A 20,863-nucleotide genomic window follows, 5' to 3' on the forward strand; every position below is an offset into this window, starting at 1 on the left:
ATCGCTATTTTGATGTGTTCAAATGCGTTTTGTTGTGTGTCTCTATTCTGTCCGCATAGTTGTTGACGAACTGGCCATACCTATTACATACCCCTAAAAATCTGCGCAAGTCCCTAACATGGCACGTATGTTTAGCAATAGCTAAATAAGTTAATGACGGACAAAAAATAATAAAACACACAGTAAAATATAATTGTTTCTCGCAAGGCTACAGTGACAGGATCCTCGATTTTCATTAAAATTCTAGAAAAACAAAATACACAAGAACAAAATCTTACACATTTTTTCGGTTAAGGCCAAAATAATTAATTTCAAAAAAAAAATTAGGGGCAATTGATTTTTAACCACCCCCCTGAAAGTGCCACTATAATTTACAATAACTTTTTAAAAAATTTTTTAAGTAAGTTCATCGATTTATTAAAATTTATTATCTGAATTTTTCGAATTCACACAAAAAACGAACTTTTTTTTTTAACTATGATATCATTTTCACCACAAAGACAAATCAGGACTGAACATTTTTTTTTTTAATTAAATCATGTTTCATTATGATAGCGCTTAGTTTGTTTATATAAAAACTAGCTAGCCGTATGACTGCGGTATATTAATATATATATTATTATTTTAATTTAAAAAAACTAAAAAATATTAAACTCAAAGCCACGAAAAATTAATGAAAAGTCGCGGATACGTATTTCGGAAACGATTTTTCCATTATCAACGTTAAACACATACTGACACCCGACTAGAAAAAACTCCCTTATATACCCTTAGCGACCTTATCACCCAGTGACGTCATCAATAAGTAATATTATCACATTTTGCCAGTTTACACAAGTTTAATTATGAATTTTTCAGTGGGCCAAAATCCCAATTAATTAAATTGTTTTTATTTTTAAACATTTCTATTGCTTCTCTGATATTAAGTTCTTTGTAATTATTTACGTTTTTAATTAGTTTTATGGTTTTAATAGAGTGATTATGTGTCAATAAATGNTTAGTTTTATGGTTTTAATGGAGTGATTATGTGTCAATAGTGGTGAGTGTACTAGCTGCCCTCCTTTCTTTTTTCCACTTTTGTGTTCTGACTAATTTTGAAATTATGTTTTCATTATAACCATTAAATTTAGCTATTTCTTTTATAACCACCATTCTTTATCAAAATCTATTTTATTCATCGGAATATTAATTAATCTGTAAACCATACTATTAAAAGCTGACAATTTGTGTTGCCAGGTGTGGTTCGATGTGTTCGGAATGTATCTGAACGTGTGTGTGTTTTTCCGATAAATTTCAAAATTTAGTTCCCCCTCTGTTCTTTTAACTAATAANTAATTTTAAAATTTAGTTCCCCCTCTTTTCTGTTAACTAATAAATCCAAAAAAGGCAATTTTCCCTCTACTTCTTGTTCATATGTGAATTTAATAGATGGGTAAAAAGAATTTAAATGTTGTATGAAAACCTCCATATTAAAATCTTTATTTATAACTGCAAAAATATAATGTACATACCTAACCCAAATTTTTGGAAAATCACCATAAGTGTATTTTAAATTTGTATCAAACCTACTCATGAAAAGTTCTGCTAAAAATGGTGATAGTGGATTTTCCATTGCTGAGCCCTCAGTTTGCTCATAAAATTTATTTTGAAACTGAAAAACATTTTGAGTCATACATAACTTTGTTAATTAATAAGCTCATTTATTTTATCCTGTTCAATATTTTGTTCCTTTAGCCAGTCTTTAAGAAAATCAATTGTTATATTTATTGGAATATTCGGAAATAAGGCTACTACGTCAAAAGAAATTAATCTGTCATTATTTTGAATGGTATGACCAGATAATTGTTTAACTAAGTCATTATTATTTTTAACTGAAAAGCTATCGAATTTTTTAAAAGATGAAAATATACTTACTAGGTGTTTGGCCAAATTGTAAGTCGGAGCATTAATATTCGACACAATAGGTCTCATAGTACTTCCTGGTTTATGTATTTTTGGCAAAGCATATAGTTTAGGTATTTGAGGGTTTGAAATTTTAATAAAAAACCTGAACTTTTCTTCGATTATTAATTTTAATCTAATTATGACGATTATATAAATATAACAATTGATTTTCTTATATTGTTTAAATTTTATATAGAAACAAAGAAAATGAGTGACATTTTATAAAATAAATTTATTTTTAAATAAATAAATAGCATTCCAAACAATTATTATATTATGTGAAATATACATTATTTAATATTCATAAAGTTAAGATTTGTAAAACTAGAAAAAATTAAATTTTTGAATAATAATTCACCGAAATAAAATACAGACAAGATACTCCGAAATTTTTCAAAAGTATAGGTAAACGGACTTATATATATATTGAAAACCATAAAAAAATACACGAGTTTTTAGTATTCACAATTCCTTGTTTTAATTAAACCCAAAATCCTTGCAAAACTTCTGAACACCTTCTTTAACTTTTTCTTTCATGTCAACATGATTCGGGTCAGGATAATACTTATTTTCATGATTAGAAAGATTTTTAAATTGGTCAATGTACTTCTCGACGAATGGTGCATAATCAACATTATTGATTGGATCTTGTTCGACTACGATATCGTAATGATATTTTGAAAACTCTTTAAGTTTGTTTAAGACATCTTCTACATAATTTGAGCTTTTATTTTTTAACTTCTCTTGATTGTTATCAAGTAAGAATTTATTTATTTCTTTGTATTTATTTATGTTTTCATGCAGTAAATTATGAACAGAGCTTTGAGAATCTAAATAATCCAGCGCTTTAATCATACATTGTAGTAAAGGTTCAAATACATTTATTAAGTTTGCTAACTTTTTGAATTCAGTTAATAGAAACTCAACATTATAATTATATTTTTCAATACATTCAAAGGAAATACAATAGTAAAATTGGTAGATTTCAATTTGTAATGTTCCATAGAGTTTACTTAGTACATTTGCGACGTTAAATTTCCTATCATTTTCATTCAAATCATAAAATATACGATTAATAATATCTTGTTCATTCGTGTTATCAAGTATTTCCCTTAATTCTGACCATCCGGGGTTATTTTGTGTATTTAGTATATTCGTTGTCTTCTTTGGCAAGTGTTTGTCTTTCTTTATACCACAGAAATGCAACAAACTACAACAAAGATGTATTTGTGTGATGACAGATATCTGTCGAATTAAATACATTCTCAATTACTTGGCTGTAAATCTAATGTACAAAATTTTTTAATAGTTTCAAGCTTTGAAAGTATAATGTCTGAAAATTTTTACCTGTACAAATATATATACATAGACAAATGTATAAACAAAAAAATCGTTGTTTCACATTAAAAACATTATGAAAAACATATTAGTAATTTAAAATGTATTTTTAATATAATGTACATTTTTATTGACAAATCATAGATAATATAGAAAATGGATTATCATTTCTCGATTATTGTTTTTCTCAAATCCTAATTTTTTAAATTTGCAAATATAAATATACTTTAGAATGAACACGATGAATAATATCTTTTTCACTTGTGTTATCAAGTATTTCCCATAATTTTGTCCATTCGGGGTAATTTCTTATATTTAGTACATTTGTTGTCTTGTTTTTTAAGTTTTTGTCAGAGAATCGCAAGTAACTACAACAAAGATGTATTTGTGTGATGACAAGTAACAGCCGAATTAAATACATTTTTAATAATTAGAAATTAGATATTATGTATAAAACATTTTAATAGTTTTAAGCTTTGAAATTATAATGTCTAAAGATTTTTACCAGTATATATACATAGACAAATATATAAACACAAAAATCGTTTCATGTGTTTACATTTAGAACATGATTACAAAACAATATTAAAAATTTTAAATATATTTTGAATATAATATACATTTGTCTAACAAATCATTAATAGTATAGTAAATGTTTCATAATTTCTTGATTATTGTTTTTCTCGAAAACTATTTTTATAAATTTGTAAAAAATAATTTAACTTATAATTACAATTATCGATAAAAAAATATTATTTTTATAAAGAAAAAAAAAACTATTTATCTCGGGAACGAGTGTAAATAATAAAAATATATAAAATGATAGGTAAATATATAAGGTATTTATAAAAAAAAAATTATATTGATTCGATCATTTTTAAAAGAGTTATGGCAATTTTAAGTAAAAAAAATTCAAAAAATATTGAAAATTAACGATTTTTAAATTTGTAATTTTTTGGGGGATTTCCCCCATTTATGGGGAACGAGCGAATTTTTTTCAATTTTTGAGGGTAATGTCTTCGACTAGATACGATTTGTGATCTTTTGACATATTGTTCATCAAAATCGATCCAGCGAGAGCTGAGATTGAGCGTTCACAGACACAAAAAAAAAAATANCGATTATATATAAAAAAAGTATAGATGAACGCACTTATATATATTATATATAATTTATATATTATTAAACATAAAAAGATACAAGCATTTTTTTATTATCAATTCCTAGTTTTAATTAAACCCAAAATCCTTGCAAAACATCTGAACACCTTCTTCAATCTTTTTTTTCATGCCAACATGGTTCGGGTCAGGATAATACTGGTTTTCATGATTAGAAAGATTTTTAAATTGATTAATATACTTCTCGACGAATGGTGTATAATCAAAATTATTTTTGATTTGACCTGACCCCGCTACGACATTATAATGATACTGATTAACCTCTTTAAGTTTGTTTAAGACTTCTTCTACATAATATGAGTTTTTATTTTTTAACTTTTGAAGATTCTTATCAAGTAAAAATGTATTAATTTCTTTGTAGTAATATTTGCTTTTACACAGTACATTATGAACATCGCTATATCGTTCTAAATAATCCAACGCTTTAATCATACATTGTAGTAAAGGTTCAAATACATTTATTATGTTTCCTAACTTTTTGAATTCAGTTAATAGAAACTCAACATTATAATTTTTTTCTTCAATACATTCAGAGGAAATACAATGATAAAATTGATATATTTCAATTTGTAATGTTCCATAAAGATTATTTAGTATGTTTGCGGCCTTGCATTTCTTATCATTTTCATCCAAATCATTAAATGCTTGAAGTAGAATTTCTTTTTCATTTGTATCATGAAGAGTTTCTTTTAATTTTGCCCATCCACGGTTATTTAGTATATTTGTTATTTTTTTTTTTTGACCACAAAAACGCAACAGACTATGACAAACATATATTTGTACGACGGCAAATTTCAATTGAATTAAATTCATTCTCAAATTTATCGAAAGCAAATCAAATTTACAAAACTATATTATAGTTATGATTGAAAGTATAATGTCAGTAAATTTTTATCAATAGACAATTATACCAATATATATACAAAAAAATCGTTTCATATGTTTCCATTAATAGAATATGATTACAAAACAATATTACCAATTTAAAATGTTCATTTGTAAAACAAATGATTAATAATATAGTAAATGTTCCATAATTTATCAATTATTGTTTTTCTCAATTATTTTTATAAATTTGTAAAAAATAATTTATCTTTTAATTGCAATTATTGAAAAAAGAATATTATTTTTAAAAACAAAAAAAAAACTATCGCGTCAAGGAGTGGCGATGCGTGGGTTGGTTGTGTGATAACTATCACACATAATAAATTAGGATAAAAATATTCTACTGTGCTGTAACAAAAATTGAATTCTTAAAAAATATATGTTACCTTAACTATAATATCAAATGCATTTTCTAAAACAATGTTTACCAGAAACAATTGTATGAGAATAATCAAACCTATATCTAATAATTGAATTGAGGACAAGCATAATAGACATACAATAATATAAAGGATATGTAGTAAAAAGAATAAAAAAAAAATAAGAATAAAAAAAAAACCAACTAACCTTAGCATCTTTAATTCAATAGCCGGCCGCTGATAAATGGCCTAACTGGCAAATAGAGCGGAGGTGCTGCCAACCCAAAGCATTCAAGTCGCCAAACAAGTACGATTTGAATTTAGCATTCAGATCGAAAACATAAGTTTTAATTTAATATTTATTTAAAATTGTCGAGATTTCCGAAATGTTTTCAAAAGTTAAGTTTTTATACGCGTGTTTCAAGTTTTGAATAACCTCTGTATAAGGGAAAACGGCCCGATTTTTAAAAAAAAGGTATGTCGGATTAAAGAGATAAAATGAAAAATATATTTCAAAATTTATTTGATCAGTACTACTTGTCAGCGGTGGCTCGTGGGTGCTGGTGATGGGAGTGCGACTTTAAATATAATACCGTTAGTTAGAGGTATGAAAAAATGTCAAATTAAATATAATAAAATAAAACACAATATACATATTATTATTTTGAAGGTCACAGTAGAAAATAGAAATGAGAATAATAATAATAATAGTGATTATACTAATATTGTAAACGATAACGAAGAGCGTACACGTATTAACTGTAAACATAAATTACCCTTAATAATAATATACTAATATTTTACTGAATGGACGACGCTGCCGGTCGTCCAAAACCCGTAGACCCTTAAGATTGCAGATAAACCGTCCCCGCACGCACACGATTGGGGGGGGGCCTTGTTCATAATATATGTTTCAAAATAGTGTTCCGACGACGCTGTTTGTCGTCCAAACACTGTCGCATGCGCACTCGCATATACTGAGCCAAACAACTCTAAATGTATTATAACTAGTGATTATCGAATAACTCTATTCGAATTGTTTTTATACAACCGAATAGTGTGTTTTTAGCATAAACTATCGAATAGTTTTTAAAAATATTCAAATGGGCTAGCGAATGGTTTCAAAAAATATTCGATTAATTCTATCTAAAATTTTTATTAAGTACACTTAATTATAATAAGAAGATAATTAGTGAATACTTAAAATAAATTATTATATAATTAATAATAGTAAAAAGTACCATTTTATTTATTTTTAGTTTGTGAGTCGTTGGTAAGAACTGATAAATATGGGTCGAAAATTAAAAAGCAGTTCTTTTTTCCGATGATATATTTTCAATTTTATCGGTTGGGTTTGTTCTATGCACAACAGAAGTATTTGTAAATACTAAAGTCTTATTTTACACTTAATACCTTGTATACTGTTCTTAGTCTAGTATTATCTGCTTTTTTATCTTGCAAAGGCATAACACCGATAAAGAAGACAGCGCGTTTTAAATTTTTACGTTTGTAAATTGTGTTTATACCACCGAATATTTTATTTTTATCATAAACTATCAAATATTTTAAAAACTATTCAAATGGAGGTACCGAATAGTTTTAAAAAATATTCGAATAGACTATCGAATATTTTTACTATTCGAATAGTTTTTAAATGACTATCGAATAGTTCGATAGTTACTATTCGATATTTCCCATCACTAATTATAACTATTTTACTATTTAAAAATTTGCATTTTTAATAAAAATGTAGAATTAAGAATATACAATTAATTTTAGTAGGGGTTGCTATCGTCTCGTCGTCCAAGCCACGAGTCGCCACTGCTATTTGTTTAAAATTTATAATAATCATCAACATTTGAATTACTCTAAAAAATAACTAAAAATTACTCTCTAATAATGACAAATTTTCCTGTAAATTAGACTTATTAGTTAGGCGTTCATAAATGCAATGTTACAATAGTCAAGAATGTTAGAGTTATACAATTATTTTATACTTTATGTACTGTTTTAAAATCATGGAACATATTTTTTTTTTGTATTAATGAAGCATATAAATAATAAACATAAAACAAAATAATTGATACAATTATATTTCGAGTACGTACAAATAATTATTACATTATATACAGTAGTTGGATTTATAGGTTATATTTTTAAGTACAGTCGAAAGTTGTTTGTGCAGTTGGGCAATTTTTTTGCGAAGCGAATAACAAATTTTTCGGTATAATAAAATTACTAAAATTATAAATAAAGCAAGCTACAAAAATACTACTAGAAATATTAATATTTCAATCGACTTTTTTTCTATGATGTTATCGTAATAAGTTATTCAAATTTTAAACATCTTTGATATTACATTCTGAAATGTCTCTGGTTAGACCTGGTAAAAATTTTTAGGTTTTAAATCGAAAAACATTGGTAGCAATTAGCTTTCATTGATCAAAATTTTAAACGCTCACATTATGCTAAGAAAAATATTTTTATCTTAATTATAAGAATTACAATAATTTATCAATAAAAAAATTTGAAAATTGGATATTATTGAGTAATTTTCCAGTATTGGCTAATTTTTAATATTCTATTATATAATAAGATTTTTTTTTACTAAATAATATTCATCTAAAAATACAATAATTGGTAAATCATTTTATTATAACATGAATTTTGGGTGGAAGGAGTCTCTTAGATACTCATACCACTGAGGTAAATAATTGGTGAGAATTTTTTTTCTAAATTATTACTGTTGTCTAATATACCACAGTATGACGTAATAAAGCGCATTCATATTTTTAGTTATTTCTGCAAGTTCTATCATAGTACCATATATTATAAAAAACAAAAATTTAGTAATTGTTAAATATATATACAAATAATATTTGTCAAATTATTTCTATTATGATCGTAAATAATGTATTATAATTTAATACATACAAATATGGGGGTCGCGGCACAGCGGTGACCTGGCATAGTTGGATCAAGCATAATGATATCTGATAGTAATTAAAATCACTATAAAAAAAAACGCTTCGATGCAAATCTTTAGACAGTGTTTAATTTTAAAAAATTGGTGGATTATTCCAAAGGCTACATGATCTGCTATTTTTTTATTAATATCCTGAATGAAAAAAGGATTATTAAAAAATAATATTTTTCATAAAAAAATTGTGTTGATCCATACACTTTTCAATAAGTTATAGCATTATAAAGTTAAAAATGAAAAAAATAAAATCAAGAATTTTTACACGAAAATAACATTTGGTAGCCATTATCACCACGAAGACAAGTCCAGAGGTCAAATTTTTTTTTTTTATAAAGTATATTACAATATCTTTAATTTAAGATATATATAAAAGTGTCAGACTTTCCAGAACATTTTCAAAAGTCAAGTTGAAAAAGTAAATTTTTTTTGAAAAGTTGTAATTTTAAATTCCTCCCTGTTGGCAGATTAAGGGTTAAATTTATGAAAAAAATATACCAAATGATAGGTAAAGACATCAAACATCTATAAAAAAAAAATTTAAAGTGATATGTTCATTTTTGAAAAAGTTATAGCAGTTTTTAGTAAAAAAAATTAAATAAATTTCGAAAATTAGCGATTTTTAAATTTGTAATTTTTTTGGAAGATTCCTCCATTTACGGGTAACGAGGGAATTTTTTGCAGGTAATGTCTTCGACTAGATACGATTTGTGATCTTTTGATGTATCGTTAAAAGAAATCGGTTCGGTGAGAGATGAGAAAAAGTGGTAACAGACACAAAAAAAAAAATTAAAAAATAATTTAAAATTAATACTGCTTTTGATTATTAATATGTTAAAAATAAAAAAACGACATATTTAACCTATTTTTTTAATCGTTTAAAGTTGATTTTTGTGAATGTTTATAATAAAAAAAAAATTTATTTTACAATAACTTTTAGCTCAATTGCAAGTTTAAAATTGACATCATTAAATAGAAAATTCTACATGAATTAAAAATATTGTTTTATTAAGATTAATATGCAGTCAGGAAATTTTATAATTACTATTTATAATAAATTTATCAGAGTAGCTTAATATTTTTTTGCATTTGTATCGTAATAGATAACTTAAATAGAAATAATAGTAATCATTTCCCAGTAACTTTTGGTGTTTAAAAAGATTCTACAATTGAAATATGAACTGAATTAATTTTAATGATTTACTTTAACTAAAATAACCAATAAAACATCGAAACTAAAAAAAAACGCATCATAGTAAAACCAATACCATCTCAGCTTTGCATGGAAGCTAAAATTAAAATACAGTAGTTTAAATTTTTGAATTAAAATTCTTAGGTTTATTAAATAGCTTAATAATTATTTGATATAAAGAGTTTTTCATTAAGGATAAGAATCATTGTTTTGGAAACTATTGAAATTTTTAATTTTTGTATAGTAAAATAGTGTTTTGTTCAAAATATTTTACAATAATATGTAGTAAAAAATTTTTTTTTGCCTTTAGGGATAAATATAATCATACAGTAAACTTATCATTAATAATTCATGTTAATAAACGTATACGTGTACGTATATTCAATACAAGTTTACTATCTTTCTTAATAATTACCATAAAAATAATTTATTGCATATTGAAACAGATTTTGTTATTTTTGTATTATTGTTATTAAAACGAAACTAATAATAAATTTGTATTGTATATCCAGATCTTTGAAGAATTTTAAAACGCAAGCGGTTCATCATATAAAATATAATTTTATTATTAGTAGAATAACCAGATAATTAAAAGCAGATGGGTGTGGAGGTGAAGCTCCAAATTCAGCTATTGCTATCGTTAAAACTATAAATAACACTATAACTATAGTTTAATGTTTTAATCGTGTAGATGCGAAAAAACCTTATATTATGACTTGATACATTCAATGATCTATGTGTAATTGATCAAATGAAATTATAGTTATACATATTCAATTAAAAAAAAAAACAGTTCGGGCAAACTGAATAATTACAATGGGACGAGTCAAATTTGTTATTTATTTAAGTTAAAACCGTTACGCAGGTATCATAAATGAGATTGATTAAAAAAGTCTTGATCCAAGACATATTTTTAATTTTATTTTGTAAAAAAAATAAAACTCAAGTAACAACATAGGCGTAATTTTGGGAGATCTAAAAGAGACTTAGCTGCTAAAATTTGTAATAGCTCTTCAAATAAATTGGAAGAGATTAAGTTAGATCTCTCAAACATTTTTTTCAAATTGCTTTTATATGTAACAACAATTTAAATTGAGAATGAGGAAGGGAATATCTTTTGCGAATAATTTAGGAAAAATACAAAATTGATGTTTCGCAGATNTAATTTAGGAATAATACAAAATTGATGTTTCGCAGATTTCAATTTTCGAAAATGATAAATTTTGTTGAAATACTGTTACTTTAACTGTTTTTCCCGTTACTTTAACGAGATAAACATACAAAGTGAATAAAAAAACTTAACTTATTGCAGTTAAATATAAAATTATTTCCAAGAGCAGATGGTAAAATTTGAAAAAATAATATAAAATTCTAGGCTCCTGCTAATTGAGGATACATCCCTGACTTTAAGCCCATCGGGATGTCCATACAAATAAATTATAGATTCCGGTAAGAGGAGTGCCCGACTTTAAAATCAGTATAACAAAAATATGTCAATTATTTATTTATTAAAATGGTCGACAGTAAAATGTATTAAGTGTACGGTTGATAGTTGGTGCGGAGGTGTTCACAATAATATAATAATATGTCAATTTAAACATTTTTAAACACCTTTGGTATCAAAAATATTAAAAAAGAAAATGATTTTAAAAAATGACTGGTCAATAACGACCTTTAGACCAGCGCTTCGAAAGATATCCCAATTTTCGTACCATAACGGGAAGAGGTGTGCGGCCGAGAAATGATTAATGATAAAAACAGAAACATCCGCACTTTACCGCCAGTTTATATTTAAAATGCTAATAAAATTCCAAAGTATCGGTTCAAAGTTGTTATCGACCAGTCATTTATTTAATAAGATCATTTTTTATTTTATAATCTAGTTTAATTTCTATGTTGCCACTTAAAACAAGTGCCGCACGGCCAACAACGACCCGCTGCAAATATACGTCCAGTCTTCTTCACGTCGTTTAAGTGACGTCGTCGAGGATGTTGGCCATCGGCTCCGGACGTGCGACACGTCCGGACACCGAAACCGCACCGTCACCATCAGCGCTGCTAACTTTTGACGTCCGAGAACTGTGCCGGACACCGAGTCACGGACGCCAGCGAAGTGTCGCGATGTTATGCGAATACTATTATTAATTGCTTTGGTCTTTTCGGTTTTTTTTAAATAATCTGTTGTTGTTCATTAATAACAAACGGATCCACAGGTCTCTACCATATGTAAATCAAGATCGGATACATTATTGCAACATTAGTTATATATAATGTTGCCGAGCTCTTTCATTTATTTTTTTTAAATTATTCAAAATCGGAGTTTGTNACCCACAGGTCTCTACTGTATCTAAATCAAGATCGGCTACATTATTGCAACATTAGTTATATATAATGTTGCCGAGCTCTTTCATTTATTTTTTTTAAATTATTCAAAATCGGAGTTTGTTAAGTAATTTTTCTAGCATTGGCCAATGTTAGAATGTTTTATTATATAATAAGATTATGACTTATTAAAAAATGTTTGGAAATAATAAATCGTACTTTGCTCCTAACCTCATACTTTCCGCTTTGATCTATCGTCCGGTTAAAAATGGAGAAAGATAGAAAATTATTTTTATCAATTAAATAGATTTTTTTTTTTAATAATAAAACTTTTTTAAGTATTTTTATTTTTTTTGTAATACAATGATTTATTGATTGTCGACTAAAACAATAAATGTTTTCTATTAAGAGGATTTTCTATTAATCTCATGCCTCTCCTGAGATGACACTCACTTTAGTCAATAATATCATTTATTATTGAAATAATTTGACAATTGTCAATTATTTATTTTTTTTTGAAGTTTGATAAAAATTATAAACGTTAAGAGTTAAAAAATTGATTTTATTTAAAAATTACATTGGATATTTGGGTCGTTATTCTGAATATTAGATTCTATTAAATAATATTGGTAAAATTGTTCATATATTTAACATGAATTATTAAGAACACGTATAATTTCATTTTTTTGCGAAATGATATATATTTTAAATTTATTTAATAAGTCATTATTCAAATTATATTCTTAATACTATTGAAAATTTATTCGAACAACTATCTTACAAAATATATTTTTTATTAAGCAAAGAATAAAATTGAACGATTGATCATTATTTGCAAAAATAGCAGGTGTTTTAAGTGTATGATTAATAAATAATTTAACTTGATATACAGCTCAAATATAAATTATAAATTTTTTATTTTAGAACTTATTGTTTATAATATTATTTTTAAGATGATCATAATTTAATGTTGATACTGACAGAAAATAATGACAAACGTGCAAGAATAATAATTTATTAAAAAATATATCATAAATAGGAATAGAGTAAACAGTGACGGAATATCTTTGAATATAACATTTTAGTTTTCAAGAATAAACATTCACATAACATATTTTAACACCCACATTCCCTATGATTCAAAATACAAATTATATTTTTCTTTAAATTTTTATTAACGTGTTAATAAAAATATTTTACAAGGTAATTCATTAATGATAAGATACTCATATCCTTGGAAACTATACAACATTTTTCCTGTAGTAAAATATTGTATTTGATTCGAAAAGATCTACAATGATATGTAGTTAAATAATTTGTTTTCCGACATACTTTTTGCGATAGTATGACCTCATCTCCTTGTACGGAGGACGTTCAAAACACGCGTATAGAAAGTTAATATGTATAATAAACTGTATAATTATTTTTACGTACTCGAAATATAATTGTATCAATTATTTTGTTTTATGTTTATTATTTATATGCTTAATTATTGTAAAAAAAAAAATTATGTTTCATGATTTTATAATAGTACATAAAGTTTAAAACAATTATATAGCTCTAATATTCTTGAATATTTATAACATTGCTTTTATAAACGGCTAATTAATGAGTTTATTTTACAGGAAAATTTGTCTTGTCTGTTATTTTTTAGAGTAAATCTGTATATATCTGGAATAAATGTGTGTTTATTATAAACTAAATCTGTTAAGTTAGCTCATAAGTGTTATCAGGACACCATATAATTATTATATGAAAATTAATTTATTATTAAATTAGTGCTATTTCAATATTGATATGTTATTTGGAATAAATGTTTAAAACTAATAATTTATTTTGGTATACGGTGAATTTTTTTTTTTTTGTCTTTAAGTCCCTTTCATAGAATCTCTCTTCTTATTTGATATTAACAGTTAAAGTATTTTAATTTATCTGTTTTTTATGTCGTACGGCTAGTTATTTTTAATATAAACAAGAGGCAATATAATGAAACATAATTCAATTTAAAAAAAAAATGTTCACCCTTGATTGTCTTTGTGGTGAAAATGAATATCATAGTTAAAGAAAAAAGTACAATTTTTGTGTAACGGAAAATTCAGAAAAATTAAATTTAATAAATTGTTGTACAAAAAATTATTGTAAATTCCATTGGCACTTTTTTTGCTTATCATTAATTTATTTAGCTCTTGCTAAACACACGTGCCGTACTTCCCACGTAAGGTTAGGGACTTGCGCAGATATTTAAGGGTATGTTGTCTATGTGGTTTTGTCTCCGAAGAGATTCACTTACAACCGTGATCAGATTTAACACTAGGTGCTATTTGACGGGCGTCAGTGAGCGAGAAGCAACAAGTCGGTCCACAGTCACCGGGTCTTCAAACGGAACACCAGAGCCGGACAACTAAGTTTTCCGTACCACTAGCCTCTGGTTTGCACCAACCTCGGGCATCCGGATAGTCTCGCAGCCACTATCCAAGCCACTTCGTATAATGGTATACACAACCTCCAGTGTATCTCACCACTGGAAAAGGCAGGTTGGCACCCAAGGACAGGCCAAGTGACCCGTCTCTGCTGCTTTCCCTGAGGCCAGCTTTTAGCCATAAACCACAAAGGCACTCCTGTGACATTTTTAAGGGCATGTTGGTAGGTGTTACCTTAGTAACCAAAATTTTACTACAACACACGAGTCTGGTAAACACAACGAAATGCCGGACATATTTCCACCCGACGAAGAGACTGGTTGTCGACGACAATCTAATAGAATTGCACTCACAACACAACCTTCCCCACGCACCGCCAGTCTTTTACGAGATAAATAGTTTTTTTTAGCTTCGATGTGAAGCTAAGAAAGTATTAATTTTACTATGATTTGTTTTTTTTTTATTTATTATTAATTTTTTTTTTTTTGTGTCTGTTACCACTTTTTCTCAGCTCTCACCGAACCGATTTCTTTCAACGATACGTCTAAAGATCACAAATTGAATCTAGTCGAAAACATTACCCTCAAAAATTGAAAAAATTCCCCCGTTCCCCGTAAATGGGGGAAACCTCCAAAAAAATTACAAATTAAAAAATCGCTAATTTTCGAAATTTTCGAAATTTTTTTACTTAAAACTGCCATTACTTTTTCAAAATTGAACAAATCAATATAATTTTTTTTTAACTATCATTTTATATATTTTTTTAAAAATTTTTCTTTTTAAATTTTTAACTTTATAACGCTATAACTTTTTGAAAAATCTATGGATCATTATATTTTTTTTGAAATAAGTACTATTTATATTTATATATTATTAATATATATATATTCATATATTACACTTATAAATCATAAAACTTGTAACCAGAATAAAATAAGGTAATAGGAGATCATGTTGTTTGTGGACTAATCCATTAATATTTAGCTTCGATGCGAAGCTGAGAAGGTATTGGTTTTACTATGATGTGTTTTTTTTTTNTTTTCTATATATACATTGGTATAATTGTATATTGATCAAACTTTACTGACATAATAATGTCAAGGTTGAAACTATAAAAAAGTTTTGTACATTTGATTTGCTTTCGATTAATTGAGAATGGATTTAATTCGATTCATATTTGTCATAGTACAAATTTATGTTTGTCATAGTCTGTTGCGTATTAGTTGTCTGGGGAAAGACGAAAAAACAATAAAGAAAATACTAAATTACCNAGTTGTCTGGGGAAAGACGAAAAAACAATAAAGAAAATACTAAAATACCACGGATGGGAAGCACTAAAGAATAGACTTCCTGAAACAAATGAAAAACAAATTCTTCTTCAAGCACTTAATAATTCGAATGAAAATGATAAGAAATCCAACGCTGCAAATGTACTAAGTGAACTCTATGGAACATTACAATATAAAATATATGAATTTTACCATTTTATTTCCTATGAATGCATTGCAAAAAAAAATCATAATGTTGAGTTTATATTAACTGAATTCAAAAAGTTAGCAAAAATGATTAATATGTTTGATTCTTTACTACAATGTATGACTAAAGCGCTGGATTATTTAGAATCTCAAAGCGATGTTCATAATTTACTGCGTGAAAACATAAATAAATACAAAGAAATAAATGATTTCTTACTTGATGAAAATCAAGAGAAGTTAAAAAATGAAAGCTCAAATTATGTAGAAGATGTCTTAAACAAACTTAAAGAGGTTAACAGTTATCACTTGAAGATCTTGTGTAAAGAAAAACAAATCGATAATTTAGATTATAATACATTTGTCAAAAACTACACTGACCAATTTAAAAATCTTTCTAATCACGAAAAAAAGTGTTATCCCGATCCGAATCATGTTGAAATGAAAAAAAAAGTTAAAGCAGGTGTTCAGAAGTTTTGCAAAGATTTTGGGTTTAATTAAAACAAAAAACAGTGAATACTAAAAACTCATTTATCTTTTTAATGTTTTTAATAGATAATAAATGTGTTATACATAGTGTTATAACCTATACTTTTTTAGAAATCATTATTAAAAAATTATAATTTTTATTCTTTTTTTCTAGTTTTACAAATGTTAACTTTATGAAAATGAAGAAATGTATATTTTACATAATATAATTATTAGAATTGTTTGGTTTTTTTTTATTTATTTAAAAATAAATGTATTTTATACAATGTCACTTTTATTCTTTGTTTCTATATATAATTTTGAACAATATAAGATTTATTATAAAATAAGAGAATTTTTGAAAACTTTAAAATAAGATTCAATGGTGTACTAGAAAAACTAAAAATATACTAATAAAATTAACCTTACAAAAATTTTAACAACATCATATATATATAAATTTTTAAGATGTAAATTATAACATACAAAAGCTAACTAGTTTATTTATTAGATAATAATGATCTCATTAAGAAAATGATTGGTTGATAACAACTCTCGGACCAATAATCCAGTAGTTAAGACGATTTAAAAATCGACAAATATATGAATTTAAAAAAACAAAAATATTTGTTTTCAATATTATTTTTATTTTGCGAGTAATTAAGTAAATAAATGGTAAACGGATCACACTGTATACATTTATGTTATAACATATATAGTGTGTTCAGTAAATAAGGAAATGGGTTTCTTTTGTTCTTACTGTTTGTAATAATTGACCTGTTTCTTTACATTTTGAACATTCTGTGTGTATTGAAGTATTGTTGTATATATAGGGAAAGCGGGGCAAGTTGACGATTGGGCCAAGATGATTTTATTATAATTATCATTTTTTAATTTATTACATAGCAATCATTAAGTAATAAGTATTGAACATTATACCAAAGATGGATATAAAGCAAACAATATTTCTCCCTACCTCCTGACTACGTGACTGATTTACCCATGTGTGTAACTAGAAAAATTTGTTTGTGAAACTACTTTATAATATTGAATAATAAACCTAATGGGAAACTTAAGCACGTTGCTTTATCACCCGCTCACCCCAAAAAACTGACTTAATTTACAGAAGCTACGATTGTTTTTATGGGGGTTAATAATATCAAAAATTATTGGTGATGGAAAACTTATAATTGTTGATTTGAAATAATCTTTATGTACATTTTTTTTTAATTTTAATTTTACACCATTGTTACTTTTTAAAAAATTTACAACTGTAAAAGTCCTCAGCTCTCACTTGACCAATTTTAATGATCGAGACGTCAAAAGAACACGATTTTAAACTAGTTGAACTTATAGTCACCAAATATTGGAAAAAAACCCTTAATTTTAGATATTCAGATAAATATATAAATTTACGCTACTTCAAAATCTTTTTTTAATTAAATACCTCTACAAATAATAGGAGTGTAGAATTAGTTTTATACTGAATTACACAGTAAATAATATGACTAAAATGAAATATTTTTTAATGATCATAGATCAACATATACTATGCTAAAACAAAAATTTAAACATATTCAAATCTGAAATTAGATTTTTTCTATCACCTTTTTTTTTTGGGATTATTACTAATTAGAAAACGATTGTTTACTCATTAAAAAATTGCAACCATAATAATAATTTTTAATATGTTAACAATAATTCGTTCAAAATTTCGATTAAAAATGTCATATTTCTTTGTCCTTTAAAGTTGATTTTTATGAAAGCTTACAATTTAAAAATTTAAAGTATTAAACATTTATAATAACTCAAAAGAATAAATAAAAAATTTAATTAATGATTAAGAATAATTAATAAAAATAGTTATATTTGTTGGTGTTGTATGAGCACGAGAAGAATAATTGAGTTACTAAAATATTTATTGAATAAAAATGATATAATATAATTTTCTCTCGGCATATGAGTACGAGGGTTTATGATAAGATGTAAAATATAGAAAAGCAAAGTGATGTTTGAAAATTTATTAATATAATAATGATTTGAAATAGAAATTCTTGTGATTAATTATCACACACAGATTATCAACAACGCCACTCGTACCAGTAGTTATCTAGGCTTGTGCTGACTGTGAGTCGTGTCGATAAATACCTCGAGTAGTATAGGAACCACAAGTGGGTTCTCTATCTTCGCAAGAGAGTCCTTATTAGTATTAACTACACAGGTAATCTACTCAAACATTGGACTAGGCTGGCTAATTTCGTACAAACGTTATTGATTTTCTTTATTTATTTAAACAATATTTTGTTCTAGAGATCACTTTATTTTTCTGGTTTCCTACTTAATTCATGTACTCATTATACTTAACTTTAAACCTTATAAATCTTCTATGAAATATGAATTTACATTAATGATATCAGGACCAATGTTGAAAAAATACTTCAATTTTCTATGTAAAATCGTATTTTGTCAAGCCACTTCTTGCATTCGTCGAAAGTTCTTAAGGTGAAGTAGTAGTGAAAGAAATTGACAATTTTTATGCCTTTTTATATTAAATTCAATTCATCTATATATGCAAGAAGTATCACTATTATCTGTTTATTACTCAATTGTGTTATTTATTACGTATTATTTTACTTAAAATAGATAATTTGTCACAACTAAAGAATTTTTTATAGTTATTACATTAGATTTGTATCAATGCATTTTTAGACACATTTCTTGGAATAGTTAGACATTAATTATATATATTTGATTTGATGACTAATAAAGAATAATTTATAGACTACTGAATAATGAGTGGGGTATGTGTTATAAAAATTTTTTTTCGCTCAACTGTAAGTAACTGTAGTTGTTGATAACTACAATTGAAATATTCATAACTTAATTAATATACGGCACATAATGTATTTTGCTTGTTACGTATTTTTTAATTAAAATAATTTTATTGATTATTCCTATATGACCTAACATAAACAAACATAAAGATTTGTTATAATTATTAGAAGGATTTCGTTATTATTTAGTCGATACGCGATATTCTAACTTTGTATTAGACAAGGCCAAAAAAAAGTGGATTGAGTTTTCAATAACTTAAGTTTTTGAACAGAAAAAAACAATAATAATACAAAAGAAGGGCATCATTGCGTTTCATACAATCTCGTGATTGTTTACATCGTATTTCCGAATAACAAAAACAAACAAACACTTGTACTTTTAATTTCTGTTAATTTTCGCGAAATACGATAAGGAATGTTTACTATGTCTGGTAAAACACTTGCTCAAATAAAATTGTCAGGAACTATTGCGGGAGTACGCTCACAAGCAGCTGAGTGAAGGGTTAGACTAATCATACTCGAACGTCCGCCGCTTCATTACGAGACACTCATGACAGAACCCAAATCCCTGGTAGACGAAGTGCCTGCGCAATGCCGGGCTGTCGATCCTCCTACACAAGCCGACCAACCGGTTAACTTGGCGCTGGAGGACCCCGAAGCTTAGTCCTTAAACGTGTGGTCCCAGGCAACCAGCCGTTCCAGCGGTACTTTGAACGTAGCGTATACTGTACACGGTGCGTTCAAATATCCCACGCGACTGAGGAGATAGGCGCGTTACGATGAAGTTAACGCTATATGACATTCAACGCACGTTTAGAAGCGTGTATGTCTAAAGTAGAGAGAACATTGTGTCACGTTACGCAGGAAGTCCGGTCCCTCTCTAAAACGATTGTAAGCCGCTACACTAATGAAGAAACCATACGGAATACGTTCACCAGCGCATAGATGACGCGAGGAACAGTAGGAACAGATCGTACTGATTGCGCGCGTCTGTCCGAACCGAACCGCGTAACTTTTGGGCCGGACAACATGACCCAAAATAACGCGGACCTATATAAACGCCTGACAGAAATGGAAGAACGCAAAGCAACTTACAGCAATTATCTTGTCAGAACGCGCTCGTCTACACTACCTCGAGCACAATTGCTATTTGAAAATAGTACATAAAGTACAAAAAAAATTGTATAACTCTATTATTCTTGACTAATAGTCAATGACTATTATAACATTACATTTGTAAACGGCTAATTAATAAGTCTATTTTACAGAAAAATTTGTCTTGTTTGTTATTTTTTAGAGTAATCGACATGTTGATGATCATTCTGCATTTTAAACTAATGGTACTTTTCAAATAAATTTGAAAAGTCATTTTGTCTCTTTTATCCGGCATACTCTTTTTTAAAAATCGGACCGTTTTCCCTTATACAGGTGTTGTTTAAAACTTGAAACACGCGTATAAAAACTTAACTTT

The 20,863-nt window shown here is 26.7% G+C and overlaps 2 protein-coding genes across 2 annotated transcripts in view; both read right to left on the reverse strand.

Moving 5' to 3' along the window:
- The window catches only part of LOC126904957 (chaoptin-like), a 200,470-nt gene that overhangs the window by 67,124 nt on the left and 112,483 nt on the right, over window positions 1-20,863 (reverse strand). The window lies entirely within an intron of this gene.
- Window positions 2,176-5,334, reverse strand: LOC126905706 (uncharacterized). Its single transcript, XM_050685686.1, has 2 exons — window positions 4,550-5,334; window positions 2,176-2,459 (listed from the first exon to the last, which is right to left on the reverse strand). Exons 1-2 carry the CDS (start codon window positions 5,271-5,273, stop codon window positions 2,422-2,424), a joined length of 762 nt encoding a protein of 253 aa, XP_050541643.1. The 5' UTR covers window positions 5,274-5,334; the 3' UTR covers window positions 2,176-2,421.

This window comes from Daktulosphaira vitifoliae, unplaced genomic scaffold, assembly GCF_025091365.1.
Source record: "Daktulosphaira vitifoliae isolate Bord-2020 unplaced genomic scaffold, ASM2509136v1 Scaffold_4, whole genome shotgun sequence".
Lineage (NCBI taxonomy): Eukaryota > Metazoa > Arthropoda > Insecta > Hemiptera > Phylloxeridae > Daktulosphaira > Daktulosphaira vitifoliae.